The following is a 24,494-nucleotide window of genomic DNA, read 5'->3' on the forward strand; positions in this document are numbered from 1 at the left end:
TTTTAAAATTTGCGTATGAAGAGAACAGTGAATTAAAGTAGAAAGTGTATTGTATAACTTTTACAGATAAGACTAAAAGAAAGGTTAAAATGACCATGAAGGAACAAGGGCCACCCTGAAAAATGGCATAAGCATTGGTATAAACGGAGGCCAACATTTGGAACTGGGAAGAGTAAGGCCCCCGTGTAGCTGCCAGCCTGAGTAGTTGAGGTACTGTGGAGCCCTAGGGTCGCTGGGGTGCAGAGGCTGTGCCCTGTTAGTCTGTTTTCCTGAGAGTTTGGGAGAAAGGGCAGTGGCTCCACCTTCCCCACTGTGAGAGGAATTGAGCTTCCATTCACTACACAACTCTCCCTGCTGTGTAGTTGGGAGATTTTCTTTCTTTCTTTTTTCTTTTAAAGAACAGTTGATCCTTGCTGATCTTGATCACAATATTCCTTTATAAATTAAAAAAGGACAGTTAATGGATTCTGCAGTTAGTAATAAGTAGTGTCAGAAACTTGTCCCTTTGTCATTTTTCATTTATTTCAGCTTGAGCTAGTTTTGAGTTTGTTGGCAACAGCTACTATAATCTTTTTTCTTTTTATCTTATGAAAAAATGAAACTTCATAACTAAATAATGAGAGTGACAATGGTTATTACACTGTACATTGTTGCCTGCAGGGTAGTAACTCAGTACAAGACACAAACCAAAAAAACACTCTTACAAAAAGAAAACAACAGCATGATGGCCATGCCTGTCATCCAGCACCTGGGAGGCTGAGGCAGGGGACTCATGTGCGTTCAAGATAGCCTGGGCTACAGAGTGAGTTTAAGGCCACCCACAGAAGGAAACAACACAAACTTTATTTTCAGTGAAGAAATAAATTAGTATATATATTGAAGTATCTTTAAGACAACAGACTATGTAATTTGAGGATTTGAACTTCTCCCTAATTCTTACTTATGTCTCTTCTGTGTTGCCCTTTGTGTGTGTGTGTGTGTGTGTGTGTGTGTGTGGTGTGATATTTCTCATGTAAGATAAACCATGTGATACCTGAGCTTGTATGTCTGACCTGACTTATTTCATTTAAAATTATGTTCTTAAGTTGTACCCATTTACTTATGAACACCTCGTTTATCTCTCTCTATACCTTAGTATTTGTTTGTAATATTAAGTACTCTGGAAATAAGTCATTTTCCAGGGCCTAACCAGTGTTGCGATCACCTGGCACTTGGGTGGCTCCCTGTCTCCTCACTGTCAGATCAGAGTCCCTTCCACAGCCCCCACAGCCCCTCTCTCCGGGGCAGTTCCCTCTGCAGCTGCTCTCTGCCTCCCTGCTCTCCTCTCCACGCAGCACCTGGCCTTCTCTGTGATCCCTAGCATTTCTTCCCTGCATCTGCAGTGCTGTTTCCCAGACAGCACTGGGCCCGGCCCAGCCCAGCCCTGTGAGTCTCTGCTCCCTCGTGGTCCCCTCAATAGTGAGCGGGCAGCCTCTCTTTGCCCCATGCCCTGTGGCCTTCCTCCACATCAGCCAGCCTTGGCTAGAGTGTCTTTCATGGCTATGGGCCCTTCTTCCCGGGCTCTGCATCCTCAGATTCAACGGCAGGTCAGAAATACTTAGGGGGAAAAGTCTGCATCTTTATCTGATATTTACAATCTGTTTCTTTTGTCATAATCCCCCAAATGGTATAACAAGTATTTCCATAGCATTGTGCTAGGAATTAAAAGTAACCAAGACATACTTTAAAATACGTGGGAAAGACTAGGCATGATGGTACACACCTGTTATCGCAGTACTCAGAAGGCTGAGGTGCAGGAGTTATGTGAGCTTGAGGCCAGCCTGGGCTACAAAGTGAATTTAAGGCCAGCATGAACTGCGTAGTGAGACCCTGTCTCAAAAAGACCAAAAAAATAAAACAAGATGAAAAACGTAGGATGTATGAACCAACTACGGTCCGTGGTCGTATTGGCACCATTTTTCAGGATAGCCTTCATTCCTTCTTGATCAAACCCAAATAATAAGACATTTTAAAGGATTTGTGCACCCACAGATTTTGGCCACAGGAAGGTACAGTGTGAAGAAAGAAGGGTGTTCTTACTTGGAATGAGTCTTCTGAAGATATCAAAGCATGACTATATTTATTATTGGTCTGTTATTATTGTTACATAGACTTTTTGATAGAGATGTAATGGACTGTATTTGAGTGAGTCTACACTTCAAACAACTTTATTAGGTCCTTCCTTATGACTAGATTCCTACCAGTTATTTAAATCCGTCCAAAAACAAACTTTAAAACTTGCTTGTATCTTGTCATAGTGTCATCCATTGTATCCAGGATCACCAGTGGGGGTTTGTGCATTTGTTAATCACTGCATGGTTGGTCCCACAAGACTCAGGAACTTTGTCTTTTAGTCCTAACGGTGTTCTTAGTGCTTGACAAGCATCTGACACACAGGGTGTACTCAGTTTTTAACAACGAATTGATGACTAGAGGTGGGATGTACGGGGGAAATTACAGGCTTTACTTTTCTCTCTAATACAGGTAGATCAGATGAATAAAATAGTGGAAGTTCTGGGTATTCCACCTGCTCATATTCTTGACCAAGCACCAAAAGCAAGAAAGTTCTTTGAGAAGCTGCCAGATGGCACTTGGAACTTAAAGAAGACCAAAGATGGAAAACGGGTAAAATTAGGGATACAACTTTGAGTGGGTTGGCGGGCCCTTCCCTTCCTTCCTTCATTGTTCCCCAGAGCGAGCAGTCATTTTACATCTCCTTTTTAATTTACTTGAAATCCGCATTACAGTGGTCCCTCAGCTCGTGAACTTACTAATTTGTTCCATGATTTTGGAAAAGACAGCCGTATTTGAGGGAAAGATGGCCGCAGTAGTGTTTGTCAACTGATGCAGAATTTGCAAACAAAAACAAAATTTTGCCAAGTGTTTTGTTTGCAAACAAAAGTGTTTGTGAACTGAGGTATCAATGTACATTCACAATGCCAGTATAGTTTAACCTGAACTGTTAGGTACAGACCAATGTTTGACTAACGGTCAAAATTCTCTTTGTGGCTTCATTAAAAAAATGAAACAAAAAATAAGTCCTGTGTGACTGCTTTGAGGAACAGCTGCTCCGACCACTGTGCATTGTTTCCATACCAAGCTCAGGAAGTTTGACCTTTGTTCTGCACGTTTGGGCATATGTAGTAGTCAGGCAGTAATATGCTCCTTGAACAGAAGTCATAATTGCAGTAAATTATTTTTTTAAAGCCCACTTTTGGTGAAATATTTGAAATGGTGGTTTTGGATACAAGAACTGTATGGCTTTTCAAGGATTTGAATTGACTAGAGGGTCTTGTATTAGGTTTGTTTTAGTAATTTTTGTTCTGTCAAAAGCTTTTTCAGATATTTAAACTATGTCAATTTAATGATAGCAGATATGTATTAACATTTGTTTTATGTATCTGGAAATTATCATGTCACCTATAATCTAGCTTGTCCTAATACTGTATGAGTCTAATGTATAGCATTTAAGAGATTTCGGGGTTTTTTGCTCTAGTTTCTGTTTTACCCTTGCGTATTAGTAGTGCTGCCACCAGGTGTCATCTTCTGTGAACTCCAAGATTCCTCACTCCAGCCTGGCCATGGAGTCTTAACTTCCAGTGTCCAGTGGTTGTCCAGTTACTTCCTTTGCAGTTAGGCCGCGGCTTACGGCCTTCTGCCTTATTCACTCAGATTTCAGACAGTAGTTTCTTCTCACAAGACTGTGCGCGCCCCACAGGGAAGGGACAGAAGACACCAAGCCGATATCCTGAGGCCCTCTTTTACCTTTAACCAGGTAGATTTTCAGTCGGGACCCATTTTTCTGTTGAGCTCAAGTACTGAGTGAGGATCCTTAGTTTCACCAGTGTTCAACATAGCCCCTACCGGTTGCAATTAGAATGCAGAATTTGAAACCTACTTTATGTGTTTTCTCTGCAGTGCAACCTGCTACTAGGTTGTTTGGTATTTTTTCCCCATCCAGTTTCCCAGATTTTTGCTATATAAAACCATAGTGAAGTAACTATAGTCTTGTCACCTATCCTTTCTTTCAAAGTGAGCTATAGTTACTATGTTTAATTATTTGGAGAAAAATTTCAGGAATGAATCGAGCAGTCTTCATTTTTGAAATTGAAAGTGACTATCTTACTTACATTTAATATGTTAATTAACTAGATTTTTATGAACTCTTTTCCCTAGTTGAACTTAGTAATTGACTTAGGAAATAAATTAAAGTACGATATAACTTTTTCTCTTTTAGTAAAAATTACTCTTGCAACAAAAAAGTCAATTCCATAATCAAATAATTATATTAAGAAAAATATACTGGAAATTTTTTCATTCACAAGGATAGATTATAATTGGCTATCTTTCTATAGTTTGATTGGTTTTTTAAAAAAATATTTCTTGTGCTTTGAAAGTCCATGTTAGAGTTTCCATTAATGAAACACACACCTCCTTTGATGGATAAAGACATAACTGACACTAAAGGATGCTGTTTAGTTCAAGTGTTAATGTATGTACAGGTAAGATACGTACGTCTAAATACTGCTTGCATCCACCACTGAATACACGATGTCTCCAGCATCTTTCAACTTCCTGTGGGACCCTTTTCTGTCCTCTCACTTCTGATTTCTATAATCATAGGTTAGTATGATGAGCAGCAAACTTCATGTAAGTTAGAATCTTAAGCATTTACTCTTTGTTTCTTTTGCTTAAATTGTTTAGGGGAATGACATTCTTACTGTATGCCTCGGGGTTAATTTCATTGTACTGCCTGGTACTGTTTCCAGCAGTCAGTGAACATTTAGGTTGTTTCCCACATAAGGTACTGAGAACATACTTGTATAAGTCTTTTGTACAAGTATATTTTCATTTCTCTGGTGGCACTGCCTACCCAGGCCACAGGGTATGTGTGTGTTCACTCACTTAAGAGAATACCAAACAGTTCTGCAAGGTTATTTTTGTCATTTTATATTTTCTTAAATTTTTTATTGACACACTTTAGATACACATAATGATAACATTCATCGTAGGGAATTTTACCTCTACGTGATAGATCTTCTTTTTTCCCCCATTCCCCTCCTCTGTCTTTGGTCCTTCTTCCCTTCCTTATTTACAAAAGCTTTTCTTTCCATTTTTCTTCTATTTTTTTAACCATTTTATATTTCCATGATATGATGCAGTCGACTTGTTGGTTTGAAGCTTAGATTATTCATTTGAATCTTTCCTTTTTCTTGTTGCACTTACGGCATACATTCCCTTCTAGTCCCTGCTGTAGGTGTATTGTGCAGTCTTTGATGTGTTTTAACTGTCATTCTTCTTGAAGTATTTTTAGATTCTCTTGTGATTTCTTTAACCCATAGCTATTAAGAATTATAATTACACAGTATTTGAAGGTTTTCTAGATATCATATTGATTCCTAGTTCAGTAGCACTGTGATCACAAAATACTATTTCTCTCACATTCTCTGAGACTTGTTTTATGGTCTAGTATGTGAATCAGTCTTGGCGAGTGTTTCATGTATATGTGATAAAAATTGTATTTGTTTGCTGTAGTCTATAAATACCAATATATAGATCAAGTTACTTGATAATTTTCTTCATATCTTTTATACTCTTGCTCTGTGTGTTTTTGTGTGTGTTTCTTTTGTTACTAGGAAGTGTTCACCTTCGGTGATAACTTTGGATTTGTCTTTATCTTCTGTTAGATGCTTCATGGTTTTTGGGTGGGAGTAGCTCCATGAAATATCAATGACTTCTGATAAATTTAAATGTAAGAATTTTAAATGTAATTTATCCGTATAGGTACTCTTGATTTCTCCAGGTCTGGCTGCTATTTGTTGTTATGTTCCTTTAGCTTAAAGAAGTTCCTTAATGTGTTACTTTTCAGTGGATGACTTCTGATACGTTTAACAGTCATCTATGTGGTAATAGCTTTATTCAACTTCATATTTTCTAGAAGATATTTTCTGTGGATGTGTGGAACTCTAGATTAGCCTTTTTTTTTTTTTTTTTTTTTTGTCTTTTTCATTTTTATCGGTACTGGGGATCGAACTCCCGACCGCCTGCTTGCAAGGCAGGTGCTTATGCCGCTGAGCTAAATCCCCAGCCCCAATTAGCCTTTTTTAATTTTGCAAAACAAAAAGAGGTTATGCTCTCATCTTCTGGATAATGCTGTGAGGAGAAGCCAGTGGTTATTCTTAGCAGTGTTTCCCTCTCTGGCCTGGCTGATTTTAATGTTTTCTTTATATCTGTTTTCAGCATTTTGATTGTCACCCACTTAGGCTGTGTGGTTTTCTTGTATTTCCCTTAGTGTTCGTTGCCTCTCAGGTCTGCGAGTTGATCTCTTTTGTCAGTTTGTGGAAACCTCAGCTGTCCCTGCAGGGCCTGGGGCTGAGTCTCCCCTTTTTGCATTCTCCAGTTCTGTGCATACCTTCAGTGGTCTTGTTGACCCAGAGATAGGCTTGCTTTGTTTATTCAGTTTGGTTTTGCATTTCAAGTTTGGGTGATTTCTTTACTCTATTTTTGACTTTACTGATTCTTTCCCCCTTTTTCTGAGTCCATTTGCCTTTAAACTCATTAAATGGCTGCTTCTGATACTTTTAGTTCTAGCTTCTCTTTTTGTTCTTAATTAAAACATTTTATTTCTTCTGAAATTCCCCACCTAGTCACGCATGTTGCCTACCTTGTAACCTACATTCTTTTACCTGTTTATTAGTTATTTTGAAATATTTGCCTGCCAGTTTCAACATCAGAGTCATTTAGTAATGTGAATTTTCTGTTAACTTTCTAAAAACGTGATTATGGGCTCCTTTGTTCTATTTTTGGTGTCTGTAAGTTTTAATATATGTCAAACTTTTTGTATTTAGGAATAGTTGAGGTGGAAAGAAATCATCTTTCCTGCTGGAAACAAGCATCCCCACACTGTTAGCCACTGGAGTGGGGCTGAATCTCTTGTTTGTATTTTAGCTGAATCTGGGCTTTGTCTGTTGACCTAGATTCTGTTCACCACTCTCAGAGGATGTTCCTTTAAGTGGTGTGTGTCCCGGGGCCAAGTGACTCCAGAGTGCTGTGATGTCACCTGTGGCCACCAGCCTAATTCAGACCCAGAGGGCTTTCTTTCCACAGCTGCTTCTCCCTGCCTGTGTCCCCGGGCTGCCAGCTGCCCAACAGTTGGTCTCTCCCAGAAGAGGATTGTCTTTTGCTAGGATTCATTTAATTCTGGTTCCTTTGGACCCTCAGTTCTCTGATAAGTTTTGAAAAAGCGATGATACCATGACTTGTCTGGTGGTATGGCAGCAGTCATCTCCATTTCTGTATTATAAATAGAAGCAAAAGCCCAGTGATGCTCTGCTGATTCAGCTCAACATTTGTAGAGATTTTAAGACTTACATTATTGTCTGTTATAAATAACAAGGAAATCTGTACACGTTGCAGATAATTTACTAATAAGCATTTTCTAAGGGGATCATAAGTAATTTGCTTTCTAGTTTTATCTGCTATGAGCAGGAGGGTAGGCCCGCATCTCTTACCTTACAGCACGCTTGGAATAAAGGTTGCAGCGTTACAGAACCACGTTGAGGGAGACCATGCAGCAGGTCTTAGGCACAGGAGTAGAACAGCATAGTAGCAGCACTGGCTGGATCAGGAATCAGCCCACTTCCTCTCATTTGCTTGCTTCCACAGCCTTTAAAAAATTTTAAAAATCTTTGGGGGGCTGGGGATTTAGCTCAGCGGCATAAGTGCCTACCATGCAAGAACATGGCCATAAATTTGATCCCTGGTACCCAAAAAAAAAAAAAAAAATCAAAAATCTAGCTGGAACTGTACAAAAACAGCCATACTTTGCTGAACCCTAAGCTAGGTCTTCATGGGTCATACTTGGTCTCAAAATTTTGTTGTTCTTACAAATAGCAGTATTTTTAAGATAGCAATAAGTAGGATCAGGGGGCATAGCTCAGTGGTAGACTACCTGTTAAAATGCATCAGGCTCTAGGTGCATCGCCAGTACCACCCCAAACAAAACCAACCAACCAACCCACCAAAATAGTATGGTAACACAGAAAAAGGCAGGAGATCCAACTGTGAAGTGTCCTTCCAGATAAAGGGCTCAACCATACTTAAATATATTTGAAGTTAATGCAGACCCTTACAGTATTTCATCAAATTTAGAAAAAGACTTTGCTTTCTTTCCTTGCAGGAGTACAAACCACCAGGAAGCCGTAAACTTCATAATATTCTTGGAGTAGAAACAGGAGGGCCTGGTGGCCGGCGTGCTGGGGAGTCGGGTCACACCGTAGCTGACTACTTGAAGTTCAAAGACCTCATCTTAAGGATGCTGGATTATGATCCCAAATCTCGAATTCAACCTTACTATGCCCTGCAGCACAGTTTTTTCAAGAAAACAGCCGATGAAGGTACAAATACGAGTAACAGCGTCTCCACAAGCCCTGCGATGGAGCAGTCCCAGTCTTCAGGCACCACCTCCAGCACGTCATCCAGCTCAGGTCTGAGCCAGCATGGGGCGGGCTTAGTGGTTTCCTTGCCCAGTGGGATTCTTCATAAGGTGTCTGTAAAATATGTCAGGAAAGTGGCAAAGAATTATTTTACTTAAATCCGTTGTTTGTGGTTAGCAGTAAATTCATCCTCTCCAAAGCTCCACACCATTTAATTATGCATGTAATAGTTTCAGGTAGTATTTGTCACATGCTTGGATTTTTCTCTTAACGTGATTCACCTTGTTGTAAAAGTGGTTGATATGAGAAAACTTTAAAAAAAGTTTTTGAGTATTTACGGACTTTGTGAATATACTTAAGTTAGTTTTTCAGATTTTTCTTTTCTTTTTGGGGACATCCTCCCAGTGTGTAGTTTTCAAGTACCACTTTGGACAGAGGTGAGGTGAAACACCCCAGTTACACTGTGTTGTGCTGTTCAGGTGGATCATCCGGGACAAGCAACAGTGGGAGAGCCAGGTCGGACCCCACGCACCAGCATCGGCACAGCGGCGGGCACTTCACGGCCGCGGTCCAGGCCATGGACTGCGAGACGCACAGTCCCCAGGTGAGCCGCGTGGTGCTGTGGCTCCTGCCCTGCCTGGGCTTAGGATCGGGCATGTTACTTATTCTGAAGGCTCAAGGGCCCTCATTTCTGAGAAAATAGTCCCAGAAGCATGTTCCAGTGAGCGGTAGATAGGGCTCACAGTTAAGCTGGGCATGATGACACATGCCTGTCATCCCAGCTACTCAGGAGACTGAAGCAAAGCACACTGGAAAAAAGCAGAGAGGCTCAAAATGAAAACTGTGAGCAGTTTCAGGAACCAAAACTGAATACTAACACCACGGAGGCAGAATAATTGTCATCCAGGAGAAGTTGCTCAGAGTGTAAGAGTGAGGACCAGGACTTCGAAGTTCAAAGGCTGCTGTGGTCTGTGAGGTGAAGCCAGGGCAAGTGTTTGAAACAGTGGCTGCCATCCACCCACCAAATGGTGGCCCTTTCTTTGTACTGTTTTGGAAACGAGTCTCATTATGTTGCTGATGGTGGCCTGGGTAACATAACGAAACCCTGTCTTGGGAGAAAAAAAGAAAAGGCTTGCATTTATTGACTGCCTGCCCTGGTCTTGTAGTACTCACAGGCCTGGCTTCTGAGTCTGTTTTAGGATTGCTTTTTTATTTTTATTATTTTTGTCCTCTCTAAAAAAACCCCAGTTTTTTGTTTGATTTTGCTTTTGGTTTTAGACCCATTAAAGAGAGGATTTATGTAAGCTATTTTACATTTCCATGAAGTGGGCGGTGGCTGTAACCTTTGTAAACTAACACTCATACACAGTGCCTGTTGGACTGGTGAGAGGCGGCATGCCATGTGCTGGGGGGCCAGCCTGACCCGGGTACCGCTCCCTCTTCTGGGGTGGTTATTGACCTTCCTGTGCACACTCAGTGCTGTGAGAAAGCCTCACATGGAGCTGGGTTGGCACCACCATCAGTTACTATTTGCCACCCTCTGGGGCAGTCTTCCACATTTCTGTTTTCCCCACTCTTCCGTTTTCTTTAATCATTGTCCCAAACTTTTCTGCTCTTTGCAGAAGCCTTTGACTTCACACACTCTCTGTGGTTGCCCACTCCTGCTTTGTAGAAAGAGTCTTCAATAGGAGCTTCCTGTAGTTTTTGTCACAGGACAGGCGCACGGTCCTGCCAGGGTGGGCCATGTCTGCTCCTTGCACCCCTTGTCATTAGAGCAGCACATTTCCTCTCGTCTGAGCTCGAGGCAGCCTGCGTCCTTCCATGGCTGCTGCTGGTCAGCAGCATTTGTCCTTCTGAGGCCTGTGCTGTGTTCGTCAGGATCCCGCCGGGGCTGCTTGTCCTCCCCTTTCTGTAGCTCTGCTCAGGCCTGCCCAGGCCGGCTTCCTGACCCGGCTCCACTGCCTGCAGCAGTGGTGCTCTTCACCAGTGAGTTGGGGCTGTGCTGGGCTCACCGGCCTCTGCTTTCCTGTGTTCACATGTGTTCCTGTGCCTTGGTCCCCTGCCGGGCTTTCTCCTGCTCTGCCCAGTGTGAAACTTGTGCACCTTTGAGTGCTGTGATCACTCCCCTTTCCCAGGTCACGCCTCTTCTCTGAGGTCATGCCTCTGCCCTGGTCACGCCTCTTCTCTGTAGTTTCAGCCGTGCTGCCTGGGGCTGCACTCGCTGCCTCTGTCGCAGGCCTTCTTGGCTCCTTCCCTTGGACTGCCTCACACTCGAGCCCCATGGCCATTGTTCAGAGTCATGCACTGTGCACTCCACTTTGCAGGGGTGCACCTGACACTGCACGTGGGTTGCCAGCCCAGCTCTCCTGCTGTTATCTGTTCTTTGCTGTAAACGTATCTGTTCAGTGAGTCGTCCATGTGGGCGCTGGGGTTTTAACCCTTGGCTCCTCTCCCAAACTGACACATGGGCAGCTGTCCCCATAGCTGCAGCCGTCTACCCCAGTCCTATTCACTGCCATGTTTTTCTCTGTAGCCACATGAACTTGACTTTGAAACTGTCCGCTCTTGTGATTTCCTCTACTTAAACCAGTGTTTGACTTCCCTTTGGATGTTAAAAGCCAGAGTTCTCACCACGATGCTACTGATTTTCATGATCCCAGCCCATCTGTATCCTACGCCCATACCGATTTTTTAAAAACACAAACCTTTCATGCCTTTCTCACATTGCTTAGGTTTTCACCCTGCAATATTTTTTCCTCACACTATTGTTTAGTAACCACTATTGATACTTTGCCTCTTCATTGGAACACGCCTGAAAGCCCAGCACTGTGGGAGGCTAAGCCATTTGGTTCGCAAGTTCAGGTACACCCTGGACAACTTAGTGAGCCCCTGTCTCAAAATAAAACATAGTTAAAACATCAGGGAAATTAGCTCAGTGTGGAGGCCCTGGGTTCAGTTCCTGGTACCAAGAAGTCAAAAATCACTACTCGCACGGATATCCTAAATCCTTTAGGATATCCTGCCATCTTCTCTTCTAGATACATTAAATACTGCAAACGTATCCAGAATAGTATAAGACAGCTGTGTCCTGTGTATTTCCTGCCTGTGTTTGGCAGATGTCAGTGTTTTACTTTATATTGGGGGCACACTGGGCCGGTTCTTGCTGTTTGCCAGCCTGGCCTCCAACTTCTAGTCCTCCTGCCGCAGCCTTACAAGTAGCTTGGATTACAGGTGTGAGCAACTGATTTTTTTAATAATACAGTTACATGGTTAAACAGAAGTAAATATAAAAGTGGGAGTCCAGGAACTGGAAGGGGAGAGGGGATGAGTGAATAAAAAAACATAGAGGATTCAAGAAAAACCCATGTCCTTTAGCTACCCAGTTTCTAATAAAACTATTATTTACTTTTCATATTGTTTCTGGAGATATTTTTATGTGTGTACACAAAGCCAACATATTTTCTTCATCCAACTTTGTACACAAGTAACATCATGCCATGCATACTTGCACAGGTTCAGCGTGTATCTTGGATCTTATACTGTATCAGTCCACAGAGAGCTGCTTCGTTTTTGCAGTTCCACAGTATTATATCTCTCAAATCGGTAAATTATCTCATTGGTTGTCCCCTTCTGTCTCCTTTAATTTTTGCAGTACTGGGGACTGAACCTAGGGCTTCGTGCATACCAGGCAAGCACTCTGCCAGTGAGCTACGTGGCCATCTGTTTCTTTAAATTTGGTGACAGAGTCTCACTAAGTTCTCCAGGCCAGCCGTGACTTAGATGCGCCTGCTTCAGCTTGCCTAGTACAGGCACGCACCACTGTGTTGTGCTCAGTAGTTTCCTACTGATGGACATGCAGCTTATTTCCACCGTAGGTACATCATTTACACATGTGCAAGTCATCTCATACAGATTTCTGAAAGCTATTAAAAGTAAAATTGCAGAGTCAGAAAGTAAGGTAACTTATTTTTAATAAATATTACCAAATTGTCCTCCATGATTTTATGGTCTAAGAATTTGAGAAGTTCCATTGTTTAACATGTTCACATCAGGGACACACATGCATGACTGTCCCATCAGGTGGCTTGCACCACAGTCACGCATATACTGCTGGTGGGAACATGTTAAAAACTATTATACCCGTAATCCCAGCACTCAGGAGGCAGAGGCAGGAGGATTGCTGAGAATTCCAGGCCAGCTTTGACTAGTATGTTCAAGGCCAGGCTGCACTGTGAAGTGAGACCCTATCTTTGAAAACAAAAACAACATCAGCAAATAAAAGTCAAGCAGAAGAAAAACTCGTAACAGTGCTGGGGTGTGGCTCCGCAGTAGCACACTCACCTCCTGTGCACAAGCCCCTGAGTTCCATCGCCAGTTCTGTAGACCCCACACAAAACCCAACTCCTTAGAGTTGTCTTCTCTTACCAGTGTTTTTTACTTTTCATAGTTTTGCTTGTTTGTAGTCAGCTATGGTCTGAAAATATTAAGTGGAAAAGTCCAGAAATACTAAGTTTTAAACTGTGCCCACTGCTAAGCAGCGTGATATCTCCCACCACATTGTCCAGTTCCATTCTGTGCTTCTCTGGGTGTAAATCACCCCTTTGTCCACCTTTCTACATGACCTGTCCAGCATTTGATTAATAGCCATCTCAGCAGATTGACTGTCATGATGTGTGGTGTGTGTGAGTAATCTTTGTTTTACTTAAAAATGGTTCCCAAGACCAGCAGTAGAGAGGGTACTTTGGGAGGGAGCCCTTGTCGGCGTCACTTCCCTCCAGTGGACTCTGATGATGGTTCCATAACTCTCTCACTTTACCTCATTTATAAATTGAGCTTTACCACAGGTCCACACAGAAGAACAAAACAGTACAATCATCGCTCCAAATCTAATTCCATGTCCATGGGTTCACCAACCGCAGATAAAAATATTTGGGAGGCCGGGCGTGGTGGCTCATGCCTGTAATCCCAGCACTTGGTAGGCTGAGGCAGGAGGATTGTTGCGAGTTTGAGACCAGCCTCGGCTACAAAGTGAGCTCACGGCCAGTCTGAACTGCACAGCAAAACCCTGTCTCAAAAGACCAAAAAAAAAATATGTGTATTTGTATGTGTATTTGGGAAATGTTGCACCTGTAATGAACACACCCAGACTTTCCTTGTCCTGACTCCTGTACAGTAAAACTGTGGCTGTAACTGTCTACATAGCACTTCTAATAGGTGTTAAAAGGAATTAGAGGGCTGAGGTACAGCTCAGCACAGCGCCTCCCTGGCAAGTGTGCAGTCCTGAGTTTGATTCTGGGTCGTCCCCCTCTCCCAAATTAGAGATGATCTGAAGGAATTAGGAGGATGAGCGTAGGTTCTACACAAATACCACACCATTTTACATAAGGGACATGCGCATTCGTGGACATGGGTATTCACAGGTCCTGGAACCAGCCGCTTGCCAATAAGAAAGATGCTCTGTATGCAGAGAGTCTGCCAAAATCTGACATGTGCTTCAGCAGTTCGCTGTGCTGATAAGTGTATGGAAGCCGACGGCCACCACTCTGAGCACCTCTTATCATTGTGGAGGCCGAAGGTGATTTGTATTGATCTCATGGTGTCTGCGTAAATTTAGTGTCAAAATGTTTATACCAGTTTTTCTTTTCCTGGTGTATACATTTCGCTTGGTGGACCCTGTAGGACTGTGCAAGGTTTTATGTGTGCACTGGGATTTGGAACTTGCCCCCCATGAATGAGAAGGGCTTTTATTGTGTAGGTTGAGTTTCACCCAAAGTGATTGGGACTAGAGCTGTTCAGTTTTGGAATATTTGCATAGGCTTCACCAGTCAACTTTTTCCAATCTGGAAATGGAAATTCTGGTGCTCCACTCAAAATGTTTTGGGTTAGGGATGCTCTACCTATGTTATATTTTCCAAGAACTCTGCCATTTTTTTTCTACTGGATTGTTTTCAATAGTTTCTCTAAGGTTTGGTTCTCAGAGTATCTTCATTGAGCAGTAATACCTGAGGATTCATGCTAGCCTCTAATAGAGACAAAGCCTTTGCCTCCCCAGAGCATGCAGTGACCTAAGTATCACACACACAGTGGAGCATGAATAAAAAATGCAGGTAGCATTAGTCACAAAAAGAAAGGAAGGGCTGGTATATCTCAGAAGTATTGCACTTCACTAGCACCACAGGGGGAAAAGAAGAAAATAGCAAGGGATAGTGTCCTAGAAAATGGCTGGCTAGTTGGAAGTGTTGTGTTAATTAAAGCAGGCCAGACTCTTAGTGACACAGCCCCAATGTATGGTACACAGTACTTTTCTCTGTTCTTTGTGTGACAGCCCAGACTGCATGTTCATGTTAATGGCATGGCCATCATCTGTGTCTTAGACTTCCAGTGCCATCTGTGGTTGCACCATGCCCCGGTACCTGGTTGTCCACTGTGCAGTAACCTGTAGACAGGAGGAGTTGGGAAGTGTGTGTGCCAGGCTGTGGGTGGCGTACAGAATCATTCTGTTGATATGTGAACGCATAGCTGTGCCGTGGCGGGCCAGGAAGTACAGCACACCATATAGATGTCCAGAATGAACAGAATTTGTGGACAGCTGGCACCTTTGCCATAGAGGGGCAGGACAGCATTAACCAGAGTGTTACTGTACACTACAATCCCAACTATTGAGAAAGACCATCCAACTTGAGCTTTAGAAATAGGATCATTCCAGGGCAGAGAGGTCATTTGACAGATGTGGGCCAGTGGAGGAAAGGAGGAGGTTGGAGAAATGGTGTTGGCCAGATTATGTCGGTGTATGGATTTTGTTTTTCTGAATGCAGTGAGAAGTCAGGATTTGAAACAGAGAAGTGATTGGATATATGCTGGAAAGGGGTTTTCCTGCTACTCTTTGGAGCATGGGTGGAGGCGGATGGGAATAGAAGTGGGGAGTTCATTTTGCAAGGGAAAGCGCTAGTGTCCCAGCTGAGTGGTCTCCTCCGAGGTGGACCCCGGACTGTCGTTGGTGGGTGAGCTGGAGAGAGGAGTTGTCAAGCAGACGCATGGAAAGCAATCTGAATCGGGAAGAGGGAGAAAGGAGAGAACATAGAGGGTATCTCTGGGACTTGCCAAAATATTGTTTTGTGCTTTATAGAAAACAGTTGACTAACCTTGGCTGGCATGGACAGTGCTGTCAAGGAAAGACAGTGGCTAGGGAAATACATGATCTGATGTATAATTGGGACTTCCAAAAAGTGCCACTTTCATGGTAAAATACTTTCACTCTGGCACATAATTTGAATTTTATGTAAGTCTCATAATTAATGGAAGCACTTGTGTCATAGCTTCTGATTGATGATTAAAGCTTGAAGGCAGCACTCTAACCTTTACGGATGTCCCTGCAGGTGCGTCAGCAGTTTCCAGCACCACTCGGCTGGTCAGGCACTGAAGCTCCTACACAGGTCACTGTTGAAAATCATCCCGTTCAAGAAACAACCTTTCACGTAGCCCCTCAGCAGAATGCGTTGCATCATCACCATGGAAACAGTTCCCATCACCACCACCACCACCACCACCACCACCACCACCATGGACAGCAAGCCTTGGGTAACCGGACCAGGCCAAGGGTCTACAATTCTCCAACAAATAGCTCCTCTACCCAGGATTCTATGGAGGTTGGCCACAGTCACCACTCCATGACATCTCTGTCTTCCTCAACGACTTCTTCCTCGACATCTTCCTCCTCTACTGGTAATCAAGGCAATCAGGCCTACCAGAACCGCCCGGTGGCTGCTAATACCTTGGACTTTGGACAGAATGGAGCTATGGACGTCAATTTGACCGTCTACTCCAATCCCCGCCAAGAGACTGGCATAGCTGGACACCCAACATACCAGTTTTCTGCTAACACAGGCCCTGCACATTACATGACTGAAGGACACCTGACAATGAGGCAAGGGACTGACAGAGAAGAGTCCCCCATGACAGGAGTTTGTGTGCAGCAGAGTCCTGTAGCTAGCTCGTGACTACATTGAAACTTGAGTTTGTTTCTTGTGTGTTTTTATAGAAGTGGTGTTTTTTTCCAAAAACAAAGTGCAAAGCTGCTTGAATCAGAAGGAGATTAACACACTGAACCGCTACAAGAGGGCAGAGCTTTTTTTTTTTTTTTTTAACTTGAAAAGATTGAAAAGATTGCAAAGGGACAATGAAGTTTTTAAGAGCCATGTCCAAACTCATCTTCATGGATAGCTCAGAGGTATCCTCTTTTTGCCTCCCCCATTTAACTTGCCACCTCCCAGTCATAGTGGGCTTTTTGTCTTTCTGTTCAACAAAAGTTAAAGTTCAGGTGTTGGTCTTGGTCATTTGCCAACTGATTTTAAGAATAAAAAGGCACTGCACATAATTTGCATAAAGGGCCCCACAAGGGTGGTTTTTCTTTTTCTTTCTCCCTCCCCCCTTTCTGCCTCCCCGCTTTTTGTTTGTTTCGTTTTGGGTGAGGGGGGAATTGGGGTTTTTTAAGTCCTCTAAACACACTTGGGCACGGAAATGCAGTACTGTAAGGAAGAGGGACCTCCAGCTCACACAGACATCATCTTCAGCTGTATGAAAGGAACGATTGTGTTGGCGTTTGTCAGGCACACTGAGCATGCTAAGTGGCGAGGATCAGGACTCTCCTGTCTGAACCTACTGAGGAGCAAAGCAGCGATGGCACGGGAGCCTCGGACCTCCTGCGGGAGAGGCCGCAGGAGGGTGGACGGAACATGACTGGTTTCCTAACCGAGGTGCACTGAGAAGCAATCAACGGGTCAGTCGTGGCCAGTCCTGGGGAGGTCTGAGTGGTGGTCTTTGGGATAACCTTTGGCCTTACGGATCTGGACTCCACATGAGAAGAGCCTACCATTTCAGATGCAATCACTTGTGGACATGCTTTTGCAGACAGTCCTTAATGCTGAAAACACAGAGAATGGGTAATTCAAGAGGCCTTTCTTTTAAAATAGACTTTTGTGACCCACTAATTGTAAGGTATTGCAAGGTCACTTTGCGTGTGTCATAAAGTTGACTTCTTATTGGTTGAAGGTCACAGAAGTAGTGGTTTGCTTTGATGGAAATAGCTACAGCTGTGTCCCTTCCTGCTTTTTACTTTTTCTTTTGCTTTTTTCTCGGCACGTGGTATCTCCACCATTTCTTCTGCACAAAGATGTCTTCTGTTCATCCTGAACATTTTTAAAAAATGCAGAATTTTATGTGACTGCTTTTTTGCCTCACAATTATGCTGTGAATTTTACAAAAATTTATTTTCTTTTTTGATAATTTATTGTACCAAAGCTGTTTTTATAGCACATAGATGTCTGTAACCAATAATGTAGCAGTTCTGCACTTTGACACAAGGTGTAACTAGACCATTTTTAAATGTCAGTTGAAAATTATGGCTGTACTATTGCTTAAACAAAACTGGAACTGTTGTTGAATCCATAGCCAATACATTTACAGCAGTCTGTGTACTGAACATAGTAGGTTGACATCCAACTCCAGATCACAACATCTGTCGCGATCTCAGTGTGTTCAGGCTTCCGAAGGTAAAGAAAGGGACACTGGATCCAGGCGCTGTGGAGCCCACAGTGGGTCCTAGACTCTTGACTACCCTGCGTGTGCGCTTGAACAGAGACCTTGCCCTTGCTCACAGTGCCAGGCCTGCAGCAGGAGCAGGAGCAGGAGCAGGAGGGAGCAGGCGAGCCCTGCGCGCGGCCTGACCTGACACGCGGGGTGGAGTGTAGCAAAAGGGTGCCTCGGTCCAAAATGACGCTGCCTTAAATGTAACTCGGTCCGGCAGTCGCCAAATTTGTGTTCCCCTCTTAAATTGACCAGTGTTAGGGTGTGATGCTTTTGAGCGGTTGGATTGGGAGAATGAAGATAGCAAAGTTTACCTGTCCCGGATCAAAGAAGCCTAGAAAAGGAGCAGTAATCTACCTCTGCCGATAACCCTGTTCGAAACAGCAGCAGGACACCACATGACTTTGCATGGGTCAACTCCATGTGGCTGGCTAGGTCAATTTTCTGAACAAAAGCAGGTTTTTATATGTAAACAATGATGAGAGAAAGGCTTAAGACTATGTAAATGTGAATGGAAACTCAGAAATACCGTTTTTATAAACCACAGAATTTTGTTGTTAATCAGGAGATCCATATTTATTTTGTAATTAAATGTCAAGCCTGTGGATGATTTTTTTAAACTTGGTAGTTCATAAAGGTTTACAGTGAATAAAAGGGTATCATCTTGAGTTTAGCAATATCAAAGGGATTCAGTAGTTACTGCTGTTTAGGAATATGGAGCATAAGGTTAAGATACTCTGTGGGTCAGGGCATTTTTTTTCTGTGCTGGTTGCCACATCTTAGCAAGCACCAAAAAACTAAAGCAGTTTTTAAAACAATATTTACATAAAGAAAATCATAAAATCCAATGCTTCTGCATACTGTGTTATGTTACAGTCCAGTTTTGTGTGCTTTACTACACAGTTTGGTTACAGGACTTCTGTGCATTGTAAACATAAACAGCATGGAAAAGGTTAAATACCTGTGTTCAGATTGTAAGATCTAGTCCGGACTTGCTGTGTATATTGTAACGTTAAATGAAAAAAGAACCCCCTTTGTATTATAGTCATGCGGTCTTATGTATGATAAACAGTTGAATAATTTGTCCTCAGACTCTTTACTATGCTTTTTTAAAATTAATTTAAGAAAAATGTAAACATAGTAAAAACCTTCCTATGCAATTAACCTGGTCCAGGTTGGTAGGTATACCGAGTATAAATTTAGTCAAATGTGTAAAAAGGAAAATATCTGAGTTACATCAACGTAGGCTTCAACTATCTCTGAAAGTAAAAATTGGAGGTTTAACAGATCACTTGATTTTTAAAATTGATTCTTTATCTAAATAATGACCTTATTCACACAGTTTCTGATGCAGAGTGCTAGTATTTTAGTTGGTAGTGTTTATAGTGGAAGTGGCTTTGACCTGCCTGGTTGGGGGGGCACACATGGACCTGTCTCTCCTTCCCCGGGCCCTCGGATGCATCAGGGGCTTTGGTGTATCAGGGCTCTAACCTGAGGTTTCCTTGTTTTGTAAATTAACCTGCCATAAGTATATATTAAGGTGGCTCTCCGCAACTAGGAAACTTAAATAGTTCACTGTTAAATTCTGTAAAGTTTGGGTTGGTAAAGTTGAACTTAGCACATGTAACTATGGAAAACTTTTTAGTTTTTTTCTTAGGGTCTGAGAATTAGTAAGTGGCATATTTTGTGGACCCCCCCAAAAAAGAACCCCCAGACTTATTTAATGATTCCAGCTATCCTATGTTAAAGTTCATTAAAAATGCAGTAATTGTGTAAGGCCTTAAAGTCCTTGCCACTGTTCTTCCCCGCTTGTGTGCAGTTAAGTTTATCGCCATGTTCTTTTAGGAAGACACGGAATCCCAGGTGAGGCTGACATGCGCTGCCTTCCCGGAGGTTCCCTGACCTCCCTTTGGCTGGTCCCCTCGGCCGGCCCAGCCCTCGCAGCGGGAGCTCAGTGCTCCCATTGGTGGGGAACTTTTTAGTGAGGGTATGTGACAGACCCAGGAGTGTATTCCCAAACCTTGACTTGCCTTAATGTCATTGTGAAGCAAGTCTAAAGATACAAGGTAAAGGGGGCAAAAGCCACACACAACTTGGGTCTGCTGAGACTGTTTACATTTTTAAAGCTGCTTGCACTGCCAACTGCCCAGAGGTTGGGGCGCTTTCAGTATCAGGGAGCAGAGCAGGTATCTTTCTCAGGCTGGCTTCCTGTAATCACGAGACACCTCAAGTCATTGTTAGGCCAGAGAACAGAAGAGACAGTTCTGGAGAGCAGTATTGTGACTTGCAAGGAGCCGTGCGAGCCGGTGGGCTTCCGCCCAGACAGGGACTCAGTCCCGTGCTGGTGCCGGGAGCAGCAGCTGTTGCCCTCCGGAGCGCTTGTCCCTCCTAGAAGTGGCTCAGTGCTTCTTGTGGTAAGAAGTGGAGAAGAGCCGGGGGTGTTTGTGCATATGCAGATGGTACCCTAATACTGAAAGCAAGGATTTTCCCCCCTGAAGTATTTTTTTTTAACCCTCGAATCTTCAGAGGCACCAGTATTTCTCACACAGCCTGTGGCCACTCCCTCAGGTTCCAACGTCATCCTGACACCCCCAGGTTACAGGTAGGGGTCGGAGGTGCTGCAGGCCGTGCATTCCCGCCATCCCTGGCTGGGCCCGTGGGTGCACAGTGCTAGGGAAGGGGTGACGGTGGTGTGCCTGGTGTGTCTTTGCACTTGGGTCGGGAACAAAGGTGGCGATGTGCTAAGGGTTGGGGAAGAGAGGGCAAGTCTGTGGGTGCAGCCGGGTTCACGGGGCTGAGGCCCGCTGCGTGGACGTGCCCCACTGAGTGTCCCCATAGGTAGGAAGACCCAGTTTCCAGGTCGCCATGTTACAACATTCGCTGTTTGAAAGACCACAGCTTATTTTGTCTTTCCAATTAAATTTTCTAACACTGTAACCTTTGGGGGTTTTGGATTTTTATTGTATGTACACTTGCTGCCAGTGTCTCCCTCTGAATCGATGTGACCTCTGAGTTCTCTGGCTGGACCTGGTGGAGGAGCGGGGATTGAGTCCCAAAGGCCGCAGCAGTGTAGGAGCTGCAAAACCTGAGCAGTGGGCATGGTGGGAGAAGGAGCAAAAAGGGTCAGGGCGTGCTTTGGTGGTGGGCTGGTGGCTTCCTGTCACTGTGGTGCAGGAGAACTGAACTCAGGCTATATGCGATAGCCGGGCTCCTTAACTCCCCCGAAATGCTGTGAGATGGTTGAAGACATTGGTACAAGACAGCCAATGGGCTGCCTTGAAGAAGCTCACACCGGTGCCCCAGCTAGTGGCAACCGTGTCCTGGTACCATGACACTCCAGGGTGCCTCTTGCCCTGTGTGACAGGAAGCAGGCGCTGCGGAAGGGCACCAGGGTTGGGCTGCTCAGCGCTCAGCAGTTAACCCACATTTTCAGGAATCAAGTCACAGACCCCTGTCAGAGTTTGGTTCATAGTGGCAGGGGTCTAGGTGTGGTCTTTGAAGCCTGGCAAGTGACGACACCTCGTAGGCAGGGAGTGTGTAGCATATTCCAAGGTGTTCAATCTAGGCGCCCAAGAAAGGCAGGCAGGAATCGTCAGAGGAAACTGTTCATGGTGTGCCCGGTATGGAAGGGGCCATGCGACATCCTGTCAGAGCTCCCATGTCTCGGACAATGGCACATGTTATACCCGCCTGGGGCCAGGATTTACTCCCAAAGTCTCAGGTCTGGCCAGGCTGGGAAACCTCCCAGGGCGCAGCCCCGATCTGTGTCAGGTTCTCCCCCAGCTCCCCGGCTCTGGTGGCCTCAGACCCTGGCTGGCCTGGGCCTCAGTGCTGCGTCTCGTGCCTGTGCCTTCCTCATGCCTTTGCCAGCCCTCTTGGTTCTTTGTCAAGGAAAGGTACCCACACTGCAGCTGCTGGATTTCCTGTGGCTTCCAGCAGATAGTGCATCTCAAGCCGTAGCCCTGCTCCAGTCAGGAGTGGCACTGCCTAACAGAGCTTGGGTCTGCAGCCTGAGCGAACGCTGCTTCTGCAGGGACACAGCCAGCACGACTTCGGGAGAAGAGGTGAGTCGTCTTCGCCAGGAGTAATTACACGACTTACTGTGTAGTCCACATCTGGAGTCCTTCACTAGCTGTTAACTTTCCTCCGCCAGTTGCTTCTGCCACTGCAGAGTACCTGTATGTGTTCTACAGCTTGGAGAGTTTTCCCGACTGTTTACTTTGCCGCAACATTGTGTGTGCTGTTGCATGTGATATGGCACATCGGATGACTCCCCGGTAGAACCACCTCGGCATCACCAGAGCTCTCGAGGGTATCAGCGCTGAGGATCCCCAGAGCCTCTGAGGCAGCGCTGTCTCCAGGGCCTGGGGACCATGACCCTACCGTGTGTCCGTACCTCCCTCCCCTGCTAGGCACCCTCTTGCCCTCCAGAGGAAGCTCTGACTTAAAAAAGGGGGTGGCAGCACTTTTAAGTGCATAAACTGCACTGGTGTTACTGGGGAAGCTTTTGAAGGTTATAACCCACGTTTTAAGAATGGGGGTAGTGGGGCCTGGGGATTTAGCTCAGCGGCATAAGCACCTGCCTTGCAAGCAGGCAGTCATGAGTTTGATCCCCAGTACTAAGAAAAAAAGACCAAATTTTTAAAAAATGGGAATGGCTGCTACTTTTTAAAAACTTTTTTTTTTTTTTTTTTTACTTTGTTGGTATGTCACCCAGCTTGGCTTCTTTGATATTACTTTTTTTTTTTTAAGTCAGGATCTTTGTAGTGCAGGGTGGCTTGGAACTCAAGTAGTGCTGGCTGGCAGCGATCCTCCTGCCTTAGCTTCCGAAATGCTGAGATCACAGACTGTGCCAGTATACCCAGCTCTCCTCTTTCCCGAAGCACAGACAAAAGTGGCTTGGAACAGACAGAGTCTGCGCCTTGCATGAGAATATACGTGGGTAGGGATTAGGCGTCCCCCTAAGAGGCTGCAGCAAGCCCAAGAGGTCAAGCTCCCTTACTCTCCGCCCCCGTCCTGGGCAGACTTGCTTGGAAGGCAGTGGACAGGCCTGGTGACACAGTCGGTTGCCGTGGTCTGTCGCTGGTGGGTTTGCACACTTCTGCGCCCTGCGTACCCGTTGGGTGCGTGGGGCTGGGCTTGGGTCCCCCCAGGCTGGGCTGTGATCCGCGCTACACTGAGATGGGTTGGGGGCGGGGAGGGCACCGTCCCACTCTTCCTCCTGCAGCGGGGTGGCTACTGGCGCCCCTGCCATCCCAGGACTCCCTCTCTACCTCAGTCCAGGTGGTGCCGGGTGCTCGGCCTCGAGGCCTTCCCCATGGACCCCTGCACGTTCGCTTCAGCTGTGTCGCAGAAGGACAAGGACCTCAGGGACCCAGGCAAGAGTGGAAGCCTGGTTCCTGCGAGGTGATCCGGGTGAGCCTGCGGAGGACACCCGAGACTGACCCTGTGCGCTGAGGAACACCCCCCTCACCCCGCCTGCCGTGGGGGGAAGAGCACAGTGGCCGCCCACGCAGGGACCACGAGGGGAGCGGGGTGGGAGCTGGTGCAGCCACCCTGAGTGCTCAGCAGATTCGAGGAAGGGCCAGCACTCCGGGAGGCTGAGGCAGGGGGATTGCACCTTTGGGTCCAATCCAGGTAAGGTAGTGAGACACTGTTTTAACATGAAAAGCAGGCCTCAGCTGTGGCTGCAGTGCTGCATGAAACAGGCAGGGTTCAACCCCAAGGCCTTGCACCTCGGTTTCTGCTCTCCGCCCTTTGCAGCAGGGCAGGTGTCAGCAAATAGGGTGCACCGCAGGTTTTGTGTAGCCCCTCACACTGAAACATTTACATTAAGTGGCTGAAAAACATCGAGCAAATAATAGTTCTGCATATCTGCACATGAAGTTTCACCTTCACTTCCATAGATGAAGTTTTACTGGTACACGGCTGGCCCTGTTTGCACCCCTGTCGTCTCTGGCTGTTCCGGGGCTGCCCCTGCAGGGACCATTGGTGGCATCTTGTCGGTCTCTGCGGTTTGGTGTCCTCCCTCCTAACTCGGCAGCATCACCAGGCCCCGTGTGTCACGATGCTGCCATACTGCACTTCTGGTTTATTATCAGTGGACATCCATCGAGGTGAAACCAGAGAAGCGGGCTTGAACGTCTCCATGCAGGGTGCAGTGCAGTATGAACTTGTTATTAAATTAGGTACCATGACAGGCAGGTTCCCAAAGGACACAATAGACTGGCTGACGTTACTCTTAGACATGCTTATTATAATATTTATAATTCATAAGAAAACAATGGTCAGAAAAAACCCTAACATATTTAAAATGAGATAGCTCATCGCAGAATTCATTCACTCATGTATTTGACAGGGTCTCACTACATAGGTCAGGCTGGCTTCAAACTCACGGCAATCCTCCTGCCTCAGCTTCCTGAGTGCGGCATGTGCCCC

General features: G+C 45.0%; 1 protein-coding gene across 8 annotated transcripts in view; it reads left to right on the forward strand.

The window, feature by feature from the left end:
• The window catches only part of Dyrk1a (dual specificity tyrosine phosphorylation regulated kinase 1A), a 128,456-nt gene extending 109,308 nt beyond the window's left edge, over positions 1-19,148 (forward strand). For 7 of the 8 annotated variants that reach the window (XM_013146115.3, XM_063224506.1, XM_063224504.1 and 4 more), the window contains 4 exons: positions 2,524-2,664; positions 8,219-8,525; positions 8,954-9,078; positions 15,851-19,148. In XM_013146115.3, the coding sequence (XP_013001569.1) occupies positions 2,524-2,664; positions 8,219-8,525; positions 8,954-9,078; positions 15,851-16,471 (1,194 nt within the window). In that variant the 3' untranslated portion in view covers positions 16,472-19,148. The remainder of the gene's footprint in view (positions 1-2,523; positions 2,665-8,218; positions 8,526-8,953; positions 9,079-15,850) is intronic. The other variant, XM_063224510.1, reaches the window with a different exon arrangement.
• The last annotated feature ends 5,346 nt before the right edge of the window (positions 19,149-24,494 follow it).

The sequence above is a fragment of the Cavia porcellus genome, unplaced genomic scaffold, assembly GCF_034190915.1.
Source record: "Cavia porcellus strain 051 isolate PalLab524CR breed Dunkin Hartley unplaced genomic scaffold, mCavPor4.1 scaffold_15, whole genome shotgun sequence".
NCBI classification, from domain to species: Eukaryota; Metazoa; Chordata; class Mammalia; order Rodentia; family Caviidae; genus Cavia; species Cavia porcellus.